This window comes from Physella acuta, unplaced genomic scaffold, assembly GCF_028476545.2.
Source record: "Physella acuta isolate Inbredline_101_S28 unplaced genomic scaffold, ASM2847654v3 ptg000719l, whole genome shotgun sequence".
In the NCBI taxonomy this organism is placed as follows: Eukaryota; Metazoa; Mollusca; class Gastropoda; family Physidae; genus Physella; species Physella acuta.
Window position 1 is genome coordinate 228,036 of NW_026732237.1, and position 24,194 is coordinate 252,229.

Below are 24,194 nucleotides of genomic sequence, written 5' to 3' on the forward strand. Positions count from 1 at the left end.
AACAACCAAAAACAATGAACGTAACACAATCTGTTTTGTAATTCTTGTAAAACAAGTTAATTAAAAAAGTCTAGTGACATTTATGCGCAATTTCCTTATGTTATCTAAAAATAGCTCTGACGTATAATGATTGGGTGCGTTCAAGCTTGAAGAGCGATCGGTTTGTAGGTGTTTATGTAATTTTAAAATTTGTGACCGAACGAGAGGATATTTTTGAAAACTTTCTTCGGCAATACTGTTCTAAATTATGGCAGGAATCGATTGGTACATGTTTCAAGTCGCTAAGTGGTCTGGTTGCCGAGATATGGGCCAAAAACTGCATTTTTTCGAGGTTTTTTGGCTTTTACGGGAAATACATGAAAGAAACCCGGAATTTTTATGGCCTATGCTCATTCTCGTAACTTGCTTAACATAACTGCTTTTGGAACTAGTCATCGATATTGCTTCGTTGAGGAGGAGATACGACTTAAAGCCCGGACACACATTCATCCATCCATCCATTCCCAGAAATGACGAGTTAATAAACGCAATTCTCCAGAATGGAAATTGCGCTAAAAAAATTCTTACATAATAATTCCTGGGAAATTATTTAAGACAAGTGAAATAGGGGAAATAATCACTCTCTTACTATAAATATGTATATATCTACACATTTAATTATAAACGTCAAAACAAATAAATAATTACTTTAGAATATAATGAAATTCTTTAACACTATTCGTGTTTACAAAATGTTTTTGTCTATAATCAGAATTTAATATATCGTCATTATAAATGCTAAAGCATTACAGCATAATGAAAGTTTTTAAAATCAGAGTTGGTATAAAACCACGCTTTTCGATAAAATAGAAAAACATTCGGAATAACAGCCTACATTGAACTAAATATCGGTGTTTTTTTACAGATCAAATATTTTTAATTAACTACTTCTTCTTTGAGTTCTTTAAAGGTAATTTTTTAACATAGTGATAGGTATGGGTTAGATCACTGTATTGATCACACACCTTTTTACTGGTAATTGCAAAAACAATATTCACAGAGTTTTACGTTTAAAAAGCTAATTTTCTGGCGGCATGGTACTTTGGTACACCATTACGCGTTTTTCTACATGTACTATACAGTTCGGGGTGGGTTGGGGGGGGGGGGGGGTCGGTTCAACTTCATTCACCACAGTCCGGTCACTTTAGGTCAATTATCCAACCCAGTGTATACCTAGGTGTGACATTAATATCGCTCTACACAATTCTGGTGGTGTTTGTGTGTGTGTGTAGGGAGGGGGGGGGGGGGGAGATAACCAACTCAGAGTGAACATAGCGTCAGTTTTTAGATGACTGTTCTAAACATATATATTACACAAATATATATTACACAGATATATATTACAGAAATAGATTTAAATAAGTAGCAGTGGTATTATGACGATATTTTTTTACAGAGGGGTCCATGGGGGAGGGGGTTGTAACTGTTTCATATAATTTGTAATCGTAATCACTATCGCCCAAACTGTAAGAATACTACTACTTCATCGTGATGACGTTGTTGACCTTGTCAAAATTTCCCCACCACTACGCAGTTTGCTCATAAGTAAATTTAAATAGAGGTGCCACATCAGTTGTATTTGTTTCTGTATTGTATTTTTTTTAAATTAATCACACGATTCAAACTGTATATATAAAGTAATTATGTGTGCAGTTTTATATATAACATTTTCTAATTCACTTATTCGTACGCAAAAACATTATACAGTTGCCTTAAACTTAACACCCCTCTTGCCAAGTGGTACTACCCGTAGAGGTTTTTTAAACATTGCAACGCATCGTAATGGTTATTTTTAGAATGGAAAATGATTCAGCTGTTAATACGTGTCGTAAACGTAGACACTACTAGACTAGTACAATAATGCTTAATTGCTGCATGAAAAGAAATCGTGTGATTTACATAGATGTGCCGACTAAAAATATTTTTTTAAACAAATTTCATTGTTTAAAACTGTGAATTAAAAAAGTTTCCAAAAAGGCGCCACTTTGCTGAAAATGGCCAGAGGGGGAGCGGCCGCTCCCCCTGCTCCCCCCCTGCGTACGCTACTGGGTAGAGGGCTCGATTACTAAGATAAGCCGTAAGTTCGATTCCCAGACCGAGTCCGAAGAAGGAAGTTGAATCTATACATAATGGATTGTTAATTTAGGTACAGCGGTTAAGTTTTAAAATATGCTTCGTATGCTGATCTTATAAAAACAGCTGAACTCTACTTCATCTTTATAATAACCGCCAAGCCTTTATAATATCTGACTTGTAAACTTCAGAAAAAATAATAAAGAAAACTATCTTTGGGTGTTGCAGATCTACTTACAGTCGATTAGTGGAGAGACTTTAATTTTCAATATTTCCAAAGTTTACCACTCTTATTGGAATTAGGAACCATATCCCCACACTTTGAACTCCGCTGCTATTCAACATAAATTGTGCTTAATTTTTTAACCTACCAAATTATTGAATAATGAAACAGAATTATGATTTGCACACTTGCTAGTTACAATAAAAACCAGTTCAAATTTAATACTCGACTTTTTTGTCCCCCCCCCTCCCTCCCCCACCCTTGACTCGACGCCCTGTAAAGTCTGCCCTAAGCCCCCAGCCATTCCTACCCTACCGATGCTGACTACCCTATACCTGCCAAAATTATTGCCATTTTATTCAAGTTTAGGATTACTAATCGTTTTTTATTTTATTTTTTTAAATACCGTCAAGGTTATCGTGACCTAGATCGTACCAGATACATCAAAATTTGATATTTACTGTAGACACCCAGACATAACTGGTATCACATTCCTGGTTTTAAACATTTTATGTAAATGTGCCCAGATAATGCGCACGATACGGGCGCCATATTGCCAGGGACTTTAAATTTTATGACCGGCAACTGTAATTCTCAGCACGGCAAGTTCTTGTGGCAATCTGGTGATTTTCATCTCCGCGGTGAGGTTCGGTTACTGGCGTGTACGCGGCGATGGTGTTGTGATGGTGGGTGAAAGGAAGTGGTGTCTGGTGATGTGGTGTTTGTGTGTTTTTTATACAACTAGCGGGAGGAAAACTGGTATCTTCAGGTACAATCTTGTTTTGTTTTTTCAAACAGCGAGTTTAAGGGGATGGGAAGGAGGGGGAAAGAGGGGATATTTTAAACTAAATTTTGTTTTGTGTAAAAAAAAAACAAGAGAGATCAAATGTAATAATCTAGCTTTTGGATAGTATTTTAATTAGTAATAATAAAATAATATCAATTTTCAAACCTATGAAATATATTTGCCTATTCATTAAAAAGGAATGTATGATGTAATATCATATAAATTATTTTACTTAAAAAGAATTTAACGTTCGGTAACACTTAATTAAAAATAATATAATGATTGATATCAGGGTTTTTTTTAACACAAAGTTTTGCTTAATAATGCCATTTTTTATAAAGTGATGTTATATAACTGGATTATTTTTAAGTAATCGTGTCTTTGTTGTTGTTGTTTTTTTTTTTTTTTTTTTTTTTTTTTTTTAAACAAGGTTTTGTTCTTGTTGTTATTCTATCTGCAACAGACTTTAATTTTTTACTTAAAACACGAACTCGGGCTAAAAATAAATACAATTTAACACGACTTGGAATGAAATAAAGCCTAATTTTTGTAGAGACGTTCAAAGTGCAGGATCTCTTTTCAAACGATTTGATGGTGTGCAGTGCTTGTTTAAAACCAAATTAGTCCGTCATTTATCCACCATGAGTCCGTGTTTAGTCCGGTCCTTGAAGCAATTGCTTTGTCAAATGTCAGTTTGAAGGGGGATGTTTTTTGTTCTGCTTTAAGCCGGCTTGCAGAAATCAAAGCGAATTTTTTTTCGGATTCGAGATTTGAATAAGTCGATACCGACCGTCTGGTCACTGTTGGTGTATTCGATTTTTTTATTTTGTTGAACTTTAACCTTTGGTGGGTAATATGGTGGTTGTACACAGGAATGTGGTTGACCGAGTGGTTTTTGTTGACTGCGATGTGGTTGTCGTTTCCTGGGATGTGGTTGTCGTTTCTTGGGATGTGGTTGTCGTTTCTTGGGATGTGGTTTTCGTTTCTTGGGATGTGGTTGTCGTTTCCTGGGATGTGGTTGTCGTTTCTTGGGATGTGGTTGTCGTTTCTTGGGATGTGGTTGTCGTTTCTTGGGATGTGGTTGTCGTTTCTTGGGATGTGGTTGTCGTTTCTTGGGATGTGGTTGTCGTTTCTTGGGATGCGGTTGTCGTTTCTTGGGATGTGGTTGTCGTTTCTTGGGATGCGGTTGTCATCTCCTGTTTAATAGGATGTGGTTGTCGTTTCCTGGGTTGTGGTTGTCGTTTCCTTGTTATTGGGATGTGGTTGTCATTTCTGTTTACTTGGATGAGGTTGTCGTATCCTACTTTGGTAGTAATCGTGCTGGTTGTACATTGGGATGGGGTTGGCCTAGTGGTTTTTGTTTCCGGGGTTATGGTTGTCATTTTCTGTTTACCTGAATGTGGTTGTCGTTTTCTGGTTACTGGGGTTTGGTTGTCAATTGTCTTATGTTCACTGAGATTAGGTTGTTAGTTCTAAGCTCTCGTTTGATCTTCAACTTTTATAACCAAACATAAAAACTTTCGCGTATTAAACATCAAATAGTTTGTTTCACATCTTTTACGACTGCGTTTCCGAATTTTATATTTCATAAATTTTACGCCTGATTTCAAAATATAGGGCCCATGAATGAGGTTTTAACGTTCGTATTTTAAAAAATCTTAATTTTTAATAGCGCACTTTTAATTTTCCCTGCCATGGTATTTCTAATAGCTGGTACACATGATACAGTTAGCGGTTCGATAAAGGTTTAGATTAGCTTTAGGGTTTCTTATAGGCACCTCTTCGGGAGGTGGGGGGGCGGGGAGGGGAGGAGGAAGTCTACCGCCCTCCCCCCCCCCCCCCCGTACGAAATTGAATTTATATAGAAAATATATACTTTTAATAGTGTCCGCCCCGTATCGTATGTGCCCCCCCCCCCCCGGAAATTTAGTCCACCCACCTCGAAAATATCAATGCCCCCTCTTTCCCCTCCCCCTCCCTGACGGAGAAAAAAGTATAAAAGAAACACATGAGTCGTGGATGAAAAAAACATTTCTGCTTATATTTTGGGTTCGTATTTGGATTATTGTTAGAGTTGATTTTAGAGTTATTAAGGTATATAAAAAGTCTAATCATCGTTGCTTCAATAAAATGTACTGTGGTGGTATGTCTAACAGTGTTTCTTCCAGACTTTTTTCTCCGGGGGGGCACTTGAAATCTTCGGGGGGGGCGGTAAACTTTCTTCGGGGGGGGGGGGCGGACACTGTTAAAAGTACATATTTTCTATATAAATTATATAAATTTCATTTCATTCGGGGGGGGGGCGGTAAAAAATTTTCGGGGGGGCGACGAAACTCTGATGTCTAACCAAAAAGTAACTTTATTACAGATTTTTAAAATCTCTATCAAAATTAACTTTTTCTTTTCAATTTGTTTACATTTAAAAAAAATCTCCTAACCTAAAGACGAGTAACTCAACCGCTCGCTTGCCATAACGACGAAATCGCTGACGTTTCACGCATGCGTACACCCCCTAAACAAGATTGTTTGGTCAGCTGACCATTATAGCCTCTTCCTGCCGGCTGAACTCATTCGACTGCTCTGTTGATGGTTTTATTAAAGGTTTCAGCATCTTCTGTCTGTCAATTACGTGCTGATCCGGGGGTCGGGCCGATGGGCCGGGGGTAATGACGCGGGGGCTGGTTCGTGTTGCCGCTGTCCGGGTGTGTGATAAGCCGAGTCTTTGTTTGCTGCGGAGGATGGATACAAAGAGGGTAGAGAGGACTGAAGTAGTCCAGGTACATGGTGTGTATATATATATATTATATATATATATATATATATATATATATATATATATATATATATATATATATATATATATATATATATATATATATGTATATATATATATATATAAGTATCAATATGTATACATATATATGTATAAATATATACATATTTATTATTTATATAATATATATATTTACCTAAATGTATATACATAAATAAATATACATTTATATATATGTATATATATGTATATATATATATTTATTTATATATATATATATATATATATATATATATATATATATATATATATAGACATATATATATATATATATATATATATATATATATATATATATATATATATATATATATATATATATATATTAACCTAAATTTATATACGTATATAAATATATAAATATACATTTGTGTATACACACACACACACACACACACATATATATATATATATATATATATATATATATATATATATAGTTCGTGGCAGCAGAATGATTACTCTCGAATGGGGGGATTATAAAATATTGAAACTTTGTGCTGTGTTATTACAACGAGTGATAAAACAAACTTTTTAAAATTAATTTTGTACAAATTCGATGTACTTTTATACCATTTTAATAACAATTTTGTTAATGATATTTTTGTTTTTTGTCGCCACATAGTAATGTAATTTAATTGTTAATAAACTAGCCTTCATTGGCTCATGCTTATGTTTAATAGTACATACAAATATTTAACGAAAATGGGGTGCGATTTATAGCTCCAAATTAACGGTGGTCCCGATAAAACATAGTCAACGATAATAATTAACATGGAGGCAGTGGCGTAGCGAAGTCGGGTGTCACCCGGTGCTGCACTTAATGGTGTAAACCCCCCCCCCCCACCCCCAGAGGCGTAGCGACCCTTCCCGGGGACAAACTTTCAAATTTTCGATTTGCACGCCCCCCCCCTCGTACTTTCGATTTGCAGCACCACCCCCCCCCCCCCCCTTCAAGTTTTTTTCTATATATTTTACTATTTTTTGCCTTGGTGCCACCCCCTTAAATGGTGTCACCCGGTGCCGCCCGCACCCCCCGCCACCCCCCCTCGCTACGCCTCTGCATGGAGGTCTATTTGAAACGTGATCTGACAAATAAATTAATATAGTACTAAAAGTTGTTGGTTGTTTTAAAGTAAACAGAAATAGTTGTTGAAGCCACATCTGCTAAGAAGAATGCAGTTTGTCAATCAATTTATTTATATATATTTATTTAAACTTTAATTTTAATATTACTTGCAAGTGTAAGAAACCTGAGAACTATCGAGGTAGAGGTTCTATGACGTCATCTGGAAATAAACAGATGGGAGATTATTACCTTGGATCTACAATATACTGTTGATGCACAAATAGAACAACCAAGATCTCCGTCACTAGACTAAAAGTACATTTATTTAGTCCTCTTTAGTTGTTACTTCCCTTTATCTCGAGTGTACTTTTCTCCCTTTCATTGGACCAAATATTTTAACATAAGTCTGTATAAGTTGGTGTTGATTTTTCTAGCTTTCCTCTTACATTTAGATCGGGCGCCAATCGGTTTTCTTGAATAATGTCTCAACAAAAGCCGGCTTAATTGGGTCTTCCACAACACCCCCGCATCCCCGGCAATCTTTTCGTGGGGGGGGGGGGGGGGGGGAAATCACGTCCACTGCTCACTGACGAAATAATAAATAAATAATTTATATAGAAAATATAACCACACCCCCCCCACCCCGGAAATTTAAGTGCCTCGTCCCCCGCCTTGGAGAAAAATGTCTGAAAGAAACCCTGGCTATTTAAGAGATAGTTTAGTAATCTGGGTCTACGATGCCCCACCCCCCCCAAAACACACACACACTGTTCTCCATCTCTCTCTATCTCTCTCTTTCTCTTCATCAAACAGCATCTATTCCCAAGTGATAACAGGATATTCGCTATTTAATATTTTAAAAATTAGATAATTACTAGGGGTAATTAATTAGGTAATTTAAACGCTCATTAGTAAAAAAAACGGATTTAATGTCAACTTTTTAAGAATTAACACCGTCTGTTTGAATAGATTTATCACAATCATAATAACTACCAATTTAGTATGAATCAAAAATATATTATAAAGAAAATTAAATGTGCTTTAAGAAATTCTTTCGTCCATAACATCTTCAACCTGTTTTTTTTTAAGATTTACTACAATTAAAAAAAAGATTTTATATAATACAAAATAATTGAAAAATTTCAGTATCAGCAATTACATTATGAGACACTGAAGTGTGACATCACACATTCTGACCCCCCCCCCCCCCCCCCAACCCTTCCTCCCTTATACCTATTCGCACACCATCGCAAATCTACCCACAAACACACCCATTCTCTCTTAACCTATTCAGACATCATTGCAAGTCCACCTCCACCCCCCCCCCCCCCCCCCCCACACACACACACACAAACCTCGTTGTAATAACACAGCACAAAGTTTCAATATTTTATAATCCCCCCATTCGAGAGTAATCATTCTGCTGCCACGAACTATATATATATATATATATATATATATATATATATATATATATATATATATATATAGTTCGTGGCAGCAGAATGATTACTCTCGAATGGGGGGATTATAAAATATTGAAACTTTGTGCTGTGTTATTACAACGAGTGATAAAACAAACTTTTTAAAATTAATTTTGTACAAATTCGATGTACTTTTATACCATTTTAATAACAATTTTGTTAATGATATTTTTGTTTTTTTGTCGCCACATAGTTAATGTAATTTAATTGTTAATAAACTAGCCTTCATTGGCTCATGCTTATGTTTAATAGTACATACAAATATTAACGAAAATGGGGTGCGATTTATAGCTCCAAATTAACGGTGGTCCCGATAAAACATAGTCAACGATAATAATTAACATGGAGCAGTGGCGTAGCGAAGTCGGGTGTCACCCGGTGCTGCACTTAATGGTGTAACCCCCCCCCCACCCCCAGAGGCGTAGCGACCCTTCCCGGGGACAAACTTTCAAATTTTCGATTTGCACGCCCCCCCCCCTCGTACTTTCGATTTGCAGCACCACCCCCCCCCCCCCTTCAAGTTTTTTTCTATATATTTTACTATTTTTTGCCTTGGTGCCACCCCCTTAAATGGTGTCACCCGGTGCCGCCCGCACCCCCCCCGCCCCCCCGCCCCCCCCCCTCGCTACGCCTCTGCAATGGAGGTCTATTTGAAACGTGATCTGACAAATAAATTAATATAGTACTAAAAGTTGTTGGGTTGTTTTAAAGTAACAGAAATAGTTGTTGAAGCCACATCTGCTAAGAAGAATGCAGTTTGTCAATCAATTTATTTATATATATTTATTTAAACTTAATTTTAATATTACTTGCAAGTGTAAGAAACCTGAGAACTATCGAGGTAGAGGTTCTATGACGTCATCTGGAAATAAACAGATGGGAGATTATTACCTTGGATCTACAATATACTGTTGATGCACAAATAGAACAACCAAGATCTCCGTCACTAGACTAAAAGTACATTTATTTAGTCCTCTTTAGTTGTTACTTCCCTTTATCTCGAGTGTACTTTTCTCCCTTTCATTGGACCAAATATTTTAACATAAGTCTGTATAAGTTGGTGTTGATTTTTCTAGCTTTCCTCTTACATTTAGATCGGGCGCCAATCGGTTTTCTTGAATAATGTCTCAACAAAAGCCGGCTTAATTGGGTCTTCCACAACACCCCCGCATCCCCGGCAATCTTTTCGTGGGGGGGGGGGGGGGGGGGGGGGGAAATCACGTCCACTGCTCACTGACGAAATAATAAATAAATAATTTATATAGAAAATATAACCACACCCCCCCCACCCGGAAATTTAAGTGCCTCGTCCCCCGCCTTGGAGAAAAATGTCTGAAAGAAACCCTGGGCTATTTAAGAGATAGTTTAGTAATCTGGGTCCACGATGCCCCCACCCCCCCCCCCCCCCCCCCCCCAAACACACACACACACTGTTCTCCATCTCTCTCTATCTCTCTCTTTCTCTTCATCAAACAGCATCTATTCCCAAGTGATAACAGGATATTCGCTATTTAATATTTTAAAAATTAGATAATTACTAGGGGTAATTAATTAGGTAATTTAAACGCTCATTAGTAAAAAAAAACGGATTTAATGTCAACTTTTTAAGAATTCAACACCGTCTGTTTGAATAGATTTATCACAATCATAATAACTACCAATTTAGTATGAATCAAAAATATATTATAAAGAAAATTAAATGTGCTTTAAGGAAATTCTTTCGTCCATAACATCTTCAACCTGTTTTTTTTTAAGATTTACTACAATTAAAAAAAAGATTTTATATAATACAAAATAATTGAAAAATTTCAGTATCAGCAATTACATTATGAGACACTGAAGTGTGACATCACACATTCTGACCCCCCCCCCCCCCCCAACCCTTCCTCCCTTATACCTATTCGCACACCATCGCAAGTCTACCCAAAAACACACCCATTCTCTCTTACCTATTCAGACATCATTGCAAGTCCACCTCCACCCCCCCCCCCCCCCCCCCCCCACACACACACACACACACACACAAACCTCGTTGTAATAACACAGCACAAAGTTCAATATTTTATAATCCCCCCATTCGAGAGCAATCATTCTGCTGCACGAACTATATATATATATATATATATATATATATATATATATATATATATATATATATATATTATATATAATATCTATATATAGTTCGTGGCAGCAGAATGATTACTCTCGAATGGGGGGATTATAAAATATTGAAACTTTGTGCTGTGTTATTACAACGAGTGATAAAACAAACTTTTTAAAATTATTTTGTACAAATTCGATGTACTTTTATACCATTTTAATAACAATTTTGTTAATGATATTTTTGTTTTTTTGTCGCCACATAGTAATGTAATTTAATTGTTAATAAACTAGCCTTCATTGGCTCATTGCTTATGTTTAATAGTACATACAAATATTTAACGAAAATGGGGTGCGATTTATAGCTCCAAATTAACGGTGGTCCCGATAAAACATAGTCAACGATAATAATTAACATGGAGGCAGTGGCGTAGCGAAGTCGGGTGTCACCCGGTGCTGCACTTAATGGTGTAAACCCCCCCCCCCCACCCCCAGAGGCGTAGCGACCCTTCCCGGGGACAAACTTTCAATTTTCGATTTGCACGCCCCCCCCCCTCGTACTTTCGATTTGCAGCACCACCCCCCCCCCCCCCTTCAAGTTTTTTTCTATATATTTTACTATTTTTTGCCTTGGTGCCACCCCCTTAAATGGTGTCACCCGGTGCCGCCCGCACCCCCCGCCCCCCCCCCGCCCCCCCCCTCGCTACGCCTCTGCATGGAGGTCTATTTGAAACGTGATCTGACAAATAAATTAATATAGTACTAAAAGTTGTTGGTTGTTTTAAAGTAAACAGAAATAGTAGTTGAAGGCCACATCTGCTAAGAAGAATGCAGTTTGTCAATCAATTTATTTATATATATTTATTTAAACTTTAATTTTAATATTACTTGCAAGTGTAAGAAACCTGAGAACTATCGAGGTAGAGGTTCTATGACGTCATCTGGAAATAAACAGATGGGAGATTATTACCTTGGATCTACAATATACTGTTGATGCACAAATAGAACAACCAAGATCTCCGTCACTAGACTAAAAGTACATTTATTTAGTCCTCTTTAGTTGTTACTTCCCTTTATCTCGAGTGTACTTTTCTCCCTTTCATTGGACCAAATATTTTAACATAAGTCTGTATAAGTTGGTGTTGATTTTTCTAGCTTTCCTCTTACATTTAGATCGGGCGCCAATCGGTTTTCTTGAATAATGTCTCAACAAAAGCCGGCTTAATTGGGTCTTCCACAACACCCCCGCATCCCCGGCAATCTTTTCGTGGTGGGGGGGGGGGGGGGAAATCACGTCCCCTGCTCACTGACGAAATAATAAATAAATAATTTATATAGAAAATATAACCACACCCCCCCCCCACCCGGAAATTTAAGTGCCTCGTCCCCCGCCTTGGAGAAAAATGTCTGAAAGAAACCCTGGCTATTTAAGAGATAGTTTAGTAATCTGGGTCCACGATGCCCCACCCCACCCCCAAACACACACACACTGTTCTCCATCTCTCTCTATCTCTCTCTTTCTCTTCATCAAACAGCATCTATTCCCAAGTGATAACAGGATATTCGCTATTTAATATTTTAAAAATTAGATAATTACTAGGGGTAATTAATTAGGTAATTTAAACGCTCATTAGTAAAAAAAACGGATTTAATGTCAACTTTTTAAGAATTAACACCGTCTGTTTGAATATATTTATCACAATCATAATAATATAATTTCCAATTTAGAATGAATCAAAAATATATTATAAAGCAAATTAAATGTTGTTTTATGAAATTCTTTCGTCCATAACTTCTTCAACCTGTTTTTTTTTTTTTGAAGATTTACTACAATTTAAAAAAAAAAGATTTTTTATAATATAATACAAAATAATTGCAAAATTTCAGTATCAGTAATTACATTATGAGACACTCGAGTGTGACATCACACATTCTGACCCCCCCCCCCCAACCCTTCCTCCCTTATACCTATTCGCACACCATCGCAAGTCTACCCACAAACACACCCATTCTCTCTTAACCTATTCAGACATCATTGCAAGTCCACCTCCACCCCCCCTCCCCCACACACACACACAAACCTCCTTTTTTGCTAAGAGTGTGACATAATTTATGGACGACTTCTCTCCCCCCTCCTTTAATTTATTTACCAGTATATCAATTATGAGCAAAAAAACTTAATAGTTAGACTAGGCAAACAGCCTCTCTCATATGTGAAATAAAAGAAAACCTTTTAACTTGGCCATTATATCAATTACCGTAACGTGTTAAATTAGTAAAAGCGAAGTTAATTCACTTTGAAGTAATAGTATGGAGCTTAAAATTTTCACCATTATATCAATTATCATATGAGTTAAATTAATAAAAGCGAATTTAATTCACATTGAAGTAATAGTATGGAGCTTAAAATTTTCACCATTATATCAATTACCATAATGTATTAACTTAACTTGGTAAAAGCTAATTTAATTTACTTCAAAGTGACAGTATGGAGCTTAAAACTTTCGCCATTATATTAATTACAATGACATAAGAGTTCAATTAATAAAAGCGAATTTAATTCACATTGAAGTAATAGTATGGATGGAGCTTAAATATTTCACTATTATATCAATTACCATAATGTTTTAACTTAGTAAAAGTGAATTTAATACAATTTGAAGTATTTAAATGTTAACCATTATATCAATTACCTCACAGCGACATTAAACTAGAACAGTATAAAACAATTTCATCTCGTGATACCCCCCCCCCCCCCCAACACGTCTGAAGTCTTCTGAAAGTGTCAGTTACTTCATTTGGTGCCTGCGTTAATGGGTTTTAGGTCCCATCGGATTAAGACTGATCTTGACAAGTCAGAGGATGTCGTCTAGATAAACATGTGGGCGCCGGCCGGGTCACCGTGACCCCCGGGGTGTCGTGTGTCGACCCACGGGGGGGGGGGGGGACACACTCTCCGCGTGGGTCACCATACGGATCCTGGGATGAGCGGGGTTATTTTTTTGTTTTATTCGATACCCTAAAGACTATGGTTCAACAATTGGGAGGGGGGTCAGCCTCAAAGCCACACGTGTGTTTGTTGTGTGTGTGTGTGTGTGTGTGTGTGTGTGTGTGTGTGGTGGAGGGGGTGGGGTGGATCTAGAGAGAGGGGCTACTTTGTGTGATTTTTAAAACAAGTTTCCGAAAGCCAAGCCTGATCCTATTAACGTTTTGACTCACTCTGTGACCTTCAGAGGGGAAGCTGACCTTCAGAGGTCAAGCTTTCTCGCGTGTGGAGGGATGAGTTCGAAGAATGTAGCTGGTAGCTTCAAATTACGAACATCTGCAATGGTAGCTTCAAATTACCAACATCTTCAATAATAGCTTCAAATTACTAACATCTACAATGATAGCACCAAAATTACGAAAATCTACAATGATAGCTCCAAATTACGAACATCTGCAATGATAGCTTCAAATTACGAACATCTGAATGATATCTTAAAATTATAAACATCTTCAATGTAAGCTTCAAATTAGGAACATCTATAATTATAGCTTCACATTACGAACACTTACGTGGATACAGGTGGCTATACATACAGCACAGATGCATGCATGTATTCTTGATACGTATTGCTTTAAAAATGGCTTCGTATTACAACTCCGTACATGGGTAGCTTCATAATGCGTACGTCATTTTTGACTCAATTTATAAATAAAACAGCTTTGATAACTTCAATCGACGAACAAATGCCTTGCTAGCTTCGAATTACAAACACCTGCATTAAGAGTTTCGACACACGAACACCTACATTTTTTTTCTTTAATATATATATATATATATATATATATATATATATATATATATATATATATATATATATATATATATATATATATATATATATATATATATATATATATAAACGTACACTGATAGCTTCAAATTACGAACACTTTCGTGGATACACCAAGTCCCAATGAGAAATGTTTTAAACTATTTTTACATATTTTTTCTTACCAAATATTTGAAGGTGGCACGCTAAAAATAGTTGTTAAATATAGTGAATGTCTAGATTAGGTTGAGCTACTGATACTATTCTCTGCTTTAGTCCCTAAGACTACACGTAGCCAGGGCTATTTTCGTGCCATTTCTATTTTAGCCCTGGCGATCTGATGTGGGGAAAATAGGTTTCATCCACAGAGTTATTTCCCTTCCTTTGTTAGGTAAAGAAAGATGTCATCAGCCTAAGGGAATTTCCACACGTTTTTCGGATAACTTTTTTTTTGGGGTGAACATATTCCTGGCACATGTATGAAATTGTTGTGTTGAGTGGTCCAACGTGTTTCTGGCACATGTATATAAATTGTTGTGTTGAGTGATCCAACATATTCCTGGCACATGTATGAAATTGTTGTATTGAGTTATCCAACATGTTTTTTGCACATGTATGAAATTGTTTAGTTATCCAACATGTTCTTGGCACATGTATAACAATCGTGTACTGAGTGAATCGACATATCCACAAAACATGTTTAACCTTTTCCCACATACCATGCATCGAGTCGTGTTATCTGATGGACAAATCCCCCGGCACTTGTATCAACCTACATGTTGAATGTTCCACAGATCCCCGGCAACATGTTTGGGTTCAACACCAACAACGAGTCGGTCAAGTTCCCAACCAACGAGGTCATGCCACCCATTCTCCTCAGCCTGGAGCAATACAGCCCGGGTGTTCAGATGTACACCATCACAGGTAAGTTGACTTTTCACAGGTAACATGATATATGACAGGTAGCCGAGGTAACTTACCGTATGTAGGTGACTTCATTAATGACAGGTAACTTGACTTAAACAAGGTAACTTGATGTGTGACAGGTAGACGAGGTAACTTACCGTGTGTAGGCGACTTCACTAATGACAGGTAATTTGACTTAACCGAGGTAACTTGACTTGTTGCAGGTAACTTGACTTAGGATAGGTAATTTGACTTAACCGATGTGACTTGACTTATTGCAAGTTACTTGACTTAGGATAGGTAAACTGACTTATGACAAGTTACTTAATCCAGGAAACTTGACTTGTTGCGGGTAACTTGACTTAGGATAGGTAATTTGACTTAACCGATGTGACTTGACTTATTGCAAGTTACTTGACTTAGGATAGGTAAACTGACTTATGACAAGTTACTTAATCCAGGAAACTTGACTTGTTGCGGGTAACTTGACTTAGGATAGGTAATTTGACTTAACCGAGGTGACTTGACTTATTGCAAGTTACTTGACTTAGGATAGGTAAATTGACTTATGACAAGTTACTTAACCCAGGAAACTTGACTTGTTGCATGTAACTTGACTTAGGATAGGTAAATTGACTTAACCGAGGTAACTTGACTTAGGTAAATTGACTTATGACAGGTAACTTGACTTAACCGAGGTAACGTGATTTCGTCATAACTTGACTTACTACAGACTGACTTATTTCGTCATAACTTGATACTTAACTTACTACAAAATGACTTATTTCGTCATAACTTGACACTTGACTTTCTACAGACTGACTTATTTCGTCAAAACTTGACACTTGACTTACTACAGACTGATTTATTTCGTCATAACTTGACTTACTACAGACTGATTTATTTCGTCATAACTTGACTTACTACAGACTGACTTATTACGTCATAACTTGACACTTGACTTACTACAAAATGACTTATTTCGTCAAAACTTGACACTTGACTTACTACAGACTGACTTATTTCGTCAAAACTTGACACTTGACTTACTACAGACTGACTTATTTTGTCATAACTTGACACTTGACTTACTACAAAATTACTTATTTCGTCAAAAACGTGATACTTGACTTACTACAGACTGATTTATTTCGTCATAACTTGACTTACTACAGACTGATTTATTTCGTCATAACTTGACTTACTACAGACTGACTTATTTCGTCAAAACTTGATACTTGACTTACTACAGACTGACTTATTTCGTCATAACTTGACTTACTACAGACTGATTTATTTCGTCATAACTTGACACTTGACTTACTACAGACTGACTTATTTCGTCATAACTTGACACTTGACTTACTACAGACTGACTTATTTTGCCATAACTTGACATTTGACTTATTACAGACTGACTTATTTCGTCATAACTTGACACTTGACTTACTACAGACTGACTTATTACGTCATAACTTGACTTACTACAGACTGACTTATTTCATCATAACTTGACACTAATTAAACACAATTTGACCCATTATCCCAACAAATTGACCTACAATCATTCTACCTCTGTAAACTTCATACTTTATTATTTTGCAATAAGATATAATTACCGGCAAATAATGGTTGTGGGTTAATTAAATTTTAATTAAACATAAGAAAACAATTTAATTAGTTTCTTGTTTTTCAATGAATAGCTATTTTAAAATTTAAAACTGCATAGAATTTTAATTGAAAGTAATTGAAATATTTTAACCTTAATGTAAAAGAAATATGCAATCTATTAACCACTTGGATTTTAGAATAATTTAAAAACCTTTTTACAGCTTCTACCTTCATAAAAAATTATTATTAAATCATTAATTAATACAGGCTAATAATTACTGGCAATTTTTTTATATTTAAAAATATTGTTAAAATATATATAAATACGTAGAAAAAATTAAGCTAAGCTAATTATCATGATTGCGCTATATTGGAGCCTATACAAAATAAAATAACTCAATTACGTAACTAGATTGCCTCATGCACACTCCAAAATTATACGTAAAACTCAATCATTCTCTCTCCCCTACCCCACTAGCATATTTTAAGCACCCCAGCCTCGTATGTGGGCCATACACGCCCCACGCCCACTCTGGAAAGGGCTTGTATATCCAGATGGGCTACAGGGTAGAGAGACAGTTCGAGAAGATTCCACTTGAAGCCCGCCATTTATCAGACGAATGGAAAACTGGCACCTGTTTGCCTAGCATGGGTAGGTAACTCTAGATTTTTAAAAATGTATTATTCTTTTTTTTTTAAATAATTAAATTTCAAAATAAACAAAGATTTTAATTACAATTGTTTGGGGAAAAAATTAATTAATTACTTCCTGTGTAATTATGAAATTTAATCTCACATATATTATTATTTCCTCATAGCCAATCATTAGAGGCGTGTTTATTTTTTTAAACAAATAATTACAATATATTTTTGTGTAGGCCTACATGTCACAATTGTTTTTTTGTTTTTATCAAATCCCAAAAAAAAACGCATTTTGAAATATTAAAAAATTATCACCTCAAGAAATGAAATACATCTTTCATTATACTTCACCACTACACCTATATCCCCCCCCCCCCACACACACACACACCCATCACACACACCTAGAAGAGCTGTTTTTACTATACCCTAATTGACAAAAATATAATTAGGATTAAAGAAAGAATTTCGTTTCAATAGCTATGCCATGCAGAATTTCTTTCTAACATTTCTTAGTGGGTTAGTGGGGGGGGGACGAAATACATTGCCCGCCTGTCGACCTTGTGCGTCCCCCACCCCTCCTTCCACCCCCCCCCCCCCCCACCCCCACTGATACCATGATTTGTAATTGATGGGATACCCAATTAAGAACATTTTTATATACATATACAAAACTTTAATTAATAAAATACGAATGTGTTGCAATTAGCATTTTAATTATTTGAACCGTTAATGAAGTGTTTTTTGTTTTAAATTACACGGAAAGCTGCACAAACTGAGCTTTGTTATTTAAGCTGTCGTTATGTAAACATCGACACTAAAAACATTAATTTGAAAGCTTGTTGTGGGGAGTTGTTTTTTTTTCTCTTCCTCAAAACACACACACACACACACACAAATACACACACACACACAAATCAGGTTAAAACTCGTTAGTGGAAATGACAAGGGTTTTTTTAGCACTGGCTTTTAGCAGAAGTTGCCTATTTGGTGGGCTGATTGTACCGTTTGAGAGTGAACGTTTGGTACTTTGCTAGGCATGGTAAACTGTGTCCGGAAAAATTAACCTAAAATCCGGATAAAACGTTAGAGATAATCCTTGATCGCTAGGCGCACCCCCCCCCCCCCCGCCACCCCACCCACCCAAAAAAAGTGTCTCTTATTATGATACAGGTAGGCCTATTGGTGCCGGCCAACTTGCTGTTAGTTTTAAAGTTTTTCATTTGTTCATAGTATGTTATTTTCCGCGGTTGTTGTTTTTCCCAATCTTTACGTATGTGCTGTAGTTTTTAAAAAAATGTATAAGCATATAATATCCAAAGCATTATGACTTCATAAAAATTGTCACCTACACCCAAGCCCCCCCCCCTCTATCTGCCCCCCCCCCCCCACCTCACATACATCCTACCGCAGATTCAAACAATATTTTTGCGATATCGCCCCCATCCCACACTCCCACCCCCCCCCCCCACCCCCCACACACACACCGCACCACACACACATATATACATTGATGTACATTTACACAACTAATGACAGATTCATCTCCCACAAGTAACGTATGTTTTTCCACGTGAAAATCGCTTCACGCCAGTTTTTAAACTGCTGCCCACAGCACATATTCCAGGCCGCCACTCATTAAATTCTTCTATTCCAGGCCGCCTCTACTTAACTCTTATATTCCATGCCGCCACTCATTAAATTCTTATATTCCAGACCGCCTCTACTTAACTCTTATATTCCATGCCGCCACTCATTAAATTTTTATATTCCAGACCGCCTCTACTTAACTCTTATATTCCATGCCTCCACTCATTAAATTCTTATATCCCCGGCTGCCACTCATTACATTCTTCTATTCCAGGTCGCCACTACTTAATCCTTGTATTCCATGCCGCCACTCATAAAATTCTTCTATTCCAGGCCGCCACTACTTAATCCTTATATTCCATGCCGCCACTCATAAAATTCTTCTATTCCAGGCCGCCACTACTTAATCCTTATATTCCATGCCGCCACTCATAAAATTCTTCTATTCCAGGCCGCCACTACTTAATCCTTATATTCCATGCTGCCACTCATAAAATTCTTCTATTCCAGGCCGCCACTCATAAAATTCTTCTATTCCAGGCCGCCACTACTTCAAGAACCTGTCCAGAAACCTCCAGTGTGAGCGCCTCTACCCCGTGTTCCTGATGTACAACGACGAGGGCCAGCTCGGCGGCTTCGGCTGGCTGTTCCAGGGGGTGCCGCCCTCGGAGTCGCCTCGCTCCCCCGTCAAGTGGTTCAAGCACTCGGTACAGTTCTACCCGGTAGGTTGGAGGTAGAATTTGAACCTGTAGGTGGAGGCTTAGGTAGAATTTGAACCTATAGGTGGAGGCGTAGGTAGCATTTGAACCTATAGGTGGAGGCTTAGGTAGAATTTGAACCTATAGATAAAGGCTTAGGTAGAATTTGAACCTATAGGTGGAGATTTAAGTAGAATTTGAACCTATAGGTGGAGGTTTAAGTAAAATTTGAACCTATATGTGGAGGCTTAGGTAGAAGTTGAACTAGTAGGTTGGAAGTTTACGAGGCCCGCCCTCCCCCCTGTGAGTGTGACGTCATTTATGGACGACCCCTAACTGGTTGGCACGCAATACTTAATTGTGTTGGAGGAAATACCTCCCAAATTACAATTAAGAACGAAGAAATAGAACGAAAGAATTAAAATTCGAAGATGAAAAATAAGCAGTTTTATCTTTCATGATAAATAAAATAGCATAAGAAATAGGCCCTAATCCGCTATAATACTATCGGAAGATCAGGTTTTGAAAAAAAAAAACAGGGACTAACGTTAAAATTTGAGCAAAAACCGATGTCTTGTTTTTTTTCTTTAAAAGGTAGTGGACAGATTTTTATCTTTTACCGTAGCGGCAATTAGCTGTCTATAGCAAATGTCCCACCCCGTCATTGATATCGGATAAATCTATACCTGCCCGATCTATAGGGAGAAGATTGACACGTTTTGTTGACATTCAGTGATGACGTCAGTCCACACAAATAGCTGCAGGGAATGGTGAGAAGGGGGGGGGGGGGGGGGTTGAGAACTACACACTTGTGGCCTACACGTTACACACACGCGTTCACACACACACAAAAACACACATCTGGATGTAAATCTTTTTATGACTTGTTTAAATATTTTATAACTGTAATCTGTGTAAGGTCTTGCTAAATTAATCATAGTAATAATTAAGTGCTTTTTTTAATATGAATATAGAACTTGAAAACAAAGGCGCACAATACGTTTAGACTGATTTTGTATTTCCAAAATAACTGAATGGTCATCCAAGGGAGAGAAGTCAACATTTTGTAAAAGCAACAGAGTTGTTACCTTTTTGGCTTTTCAAATCTAGATTCTAATTCTTTAGTAAATTACAAAATAGAAACATAAAAAATAACTGAGTACTAAATTAAGGTTTTAGTAGGTCTATACTTTTTAAATATTGAAATTGAAGAAAAGCTGCCATTCATTTGTGATGCCCCATGTGAATACCATTTAGTGCTGTGCATAAAGAATTATGTAGTGTAATTTACAGTATTCAGTTCAAACTAGCCCAGGGGTCGGCAACCTCGAAAGAGCCAAAAGTTACAATTTACAACATTACCCGGTTTTTAAAGAGCCACTAACTTTTTTATGTCAATAGCTTATTTGTTTAGTATTATATATATATATATATATATATATATATATATATATATATATATATATATATATATATATATATATATATATTTATTTATTTATTTATATTTATATATATATATATATATATATATATATATATATATATATATATATATATATATATATATATATATATATATATATATATATATATATATATATATATAATCCTAAACAAATATCATACTATATACTTATAATTTAAAATAAATAGCTTTGAATATATGAAATAATCTCATTAGAATTTGTGTTGAGAGGATCTACCATGAAAATCAGAGTATTTGCATTTGTTTTGCATAGCTCAAATCCCTCCATGAAAAGATCCTTCATTTTGTTTATAGTAATGCTGAAGTGATTGAATAGTAGCATTGGTTTCTTAACGATATTTTTTTCAGATTTTTCGTAATTAAGTAATTAAATGCTCACCTTATATATAAAAAAAATAAAAAGCAAGACATACACTAGGTTTTCCTTTTAGTTTTACGCGTAGCTGGATCAGTTTCTATGAACTTGAATGTTTCAATTCGGAATGGACAATGTAATAGGAAGTACACTGAGATAGGGAGTAACTAAATATTCTAATATAATAGTGAATGTTTATTGTTTATATCTATTGTTATATCCTTTATTACCGGGTGATGCAGACTTATATTTTAATGAGTTTTGAAAATAAAATAAAATGATTATTAATATTTGTGCATGGAGCTAAAGAGCCGCAACTGGACACCAAATGAGCCGCATGCGGCTCGCGAGCCGCAGGTTGCCGACCCCTGAACTAGCCTCATAATATCTTTTCCTGTATGTGCATGGATGTAGTAGAGTTTACCTGTTTTAATTACTTGATATATGAGGGACAGTGTGGTCAGCATTATGTACTTTGTTTCCTTAATGTGAGTTGGGTATCCTTTAAAGCTGGGTGGATTTAGGGACATCCTACAAATCCGTGCTTGGGATTCGAACTATAGACTAATATGAGGCATACCATACTGTAGATTTTTCAAGCTGTAGTATTTCTGTACCATTATTGGCAGCAACTTACTCTTCAGCTTCTTGAAATGGTCAATTACACAACACCCTGAATTGGTCTTTTCACTTATTAATTATGGCTTTAGTTAGAATCTTTTATTTACTTTAATACTATACTATTACTGTAGGCTGTTTTATTTGACTTGTTAAACATTTCAATTACTTATTTATTTTAATACTTTTATAACTTTTGATAATTCCAAATTATTTTCTATGCTGTCATCATTGTTAAACATTTCAGTAACTTATTTAATTTACTACAACAAAACCCAACATTTATAAGTTTTAAAAATTCCAAATTATTTACTTCCGCAGGCTATCTTTGACCAGACCATGCTGCCGCCCTGCATGTTCAACCCAGAGTTCCACGTCTTTGGCATCCGCATCTACCTCCGCAACGAGCACACCATGACCTGCCCACGCCATCACGTGCCTGGTGATAGTGACGACTACGGCGACAACTTAAGCGAAGACACGGACGAAAGTACCAAAACCCAAGAAGTGACCTTTCGCCCGCTGTTTAACCGGGAGCCGAGCCCCAGTTTAAACAGCACCGTGGGCCCTCGTGGGGCCCCTAAATACATGAACCCAAAAAACAACATAATTGTCGATGACGTGACGCGAGGGAAAAACAACCGTGCCTCAATGAACAATGTTTCTCTGACGTTAATGTGTGCTTTATTTTTCTTCTCCATAACTAATTTTCTGTCCGCCAGTTCTTTGATCCACTTGAAACACAGTCTACGGCACAGTAGAAGGTAGCAGCGGATTCTGGTGGATTATTTCTGTTGACATTTTGTGCCATTTTGATTTGATTCTAGTCATTGTTGATTGCTCTAAAGACCGTAATGTACCATTAAACTTTTTTCGGTTACTTTGTTCTGTCTGTGATTTGTAACTGTAACTCTGTAACAATATTTTCCTTTCACCAAGTTAGTCTTGTATTTGACCATGCCTGGGTATGTGATATGTAACACAAAGAAGTCTCAGATCCTTCGCTACATTTAGTCTACAGCAGGCCTAGTAAAGAAACTGTTTAAATTCCTTATAATTAATATAATGTATCAAAACTAAAAGAAATATTTTAAATATCTGCTTACCTCTAAAGTTGATTTCTAATATAATCTACTGCGTTATATAAATTATACTAATTTATTAATTAAATTTAGTGTTCTTGAATATTAATTAGTATCACTTTCAGTTATATACTTAAAATTTATGAACAAATGCAAACACTAGTTAACTAAAATTTATGTTTTTTAATATAAAAAATACATGGTTAAAATGTTCTACTGCTTAATTGAACAGTTCTTAATACATTTTTTTTAAAACATTTGTGTCGACTTGTGTTGAAATGAAAATGCCCTCACTGATAATGTTCTGCCTTACCAGAGTTCTAATTTCCTTTTTTTTTTATCATTTGTTTTCAGAAACTATTATACTCACTGTTAACGTACCAAAGCTTAATTTTAAATGTTAAAAACACAAAATTTTATTTAAAATTAGAAGAACAATCCTATTCCTAAAATATTTTATCAAAAAGAGAAGATTTTAAAAATTCTTCAACATCATGGCTTGGTTTTTTTAAAATTATTTCATATCTTTTTTTAATTAAAAATAAACAGTTTTACATTTTCCAGTAAAAAGTTCTCATACTATTATATTTTTAATGCCCCATCTATATGATTAATGTTTTTAAATGACAATTAAAGAAACTTTGGGTAAAGACATACTTAACATTTTTTAATATATACTTTCATGTGCTTTAATGTATATAACATTCTCAAGAGAACTTTATTAAATCATATCCACTGTGAGTATGTATTTTTGAAGTGAGGAAGATCCATGTT

At 36.0% G+C, this 24,194-nt stretch overlaps 1 protein-coding gene across 1 annotated transcript in view; it reads left to right on the top strand.

Moving 5' to 3' along the window:
• LOC131949908 (uncharacterized) overlaps positions 1-23,850 on the top strand; it is a 211,156-nt gene extending 187,306 nt beyond the window's left edge. Inside the window, exons 5-8 of the mRNA XM_059311874.1 lie at positions 15,224-15,353; positions 17,425-17,598; positions 19,719-19,900; positions 22,660-23,850. Of these exons, the coding sequence (XP_059167857.1) occupies positions 15,224-15,353; positions 17,425-17,598; positions 19,719-19,900; positions 22,660-23,106 (933 nt within the window). The 3' untranslated portion in view covers positions 23,107-23,850. The remainder of the gene's footprint in view (positions 1-15,223; positions 15,354-17,424; positions 17,599-19,718; positions 19,901-22,659) is intronic.
• Positions 23,851-24,194: the final 344 nt, after the last annotated feature.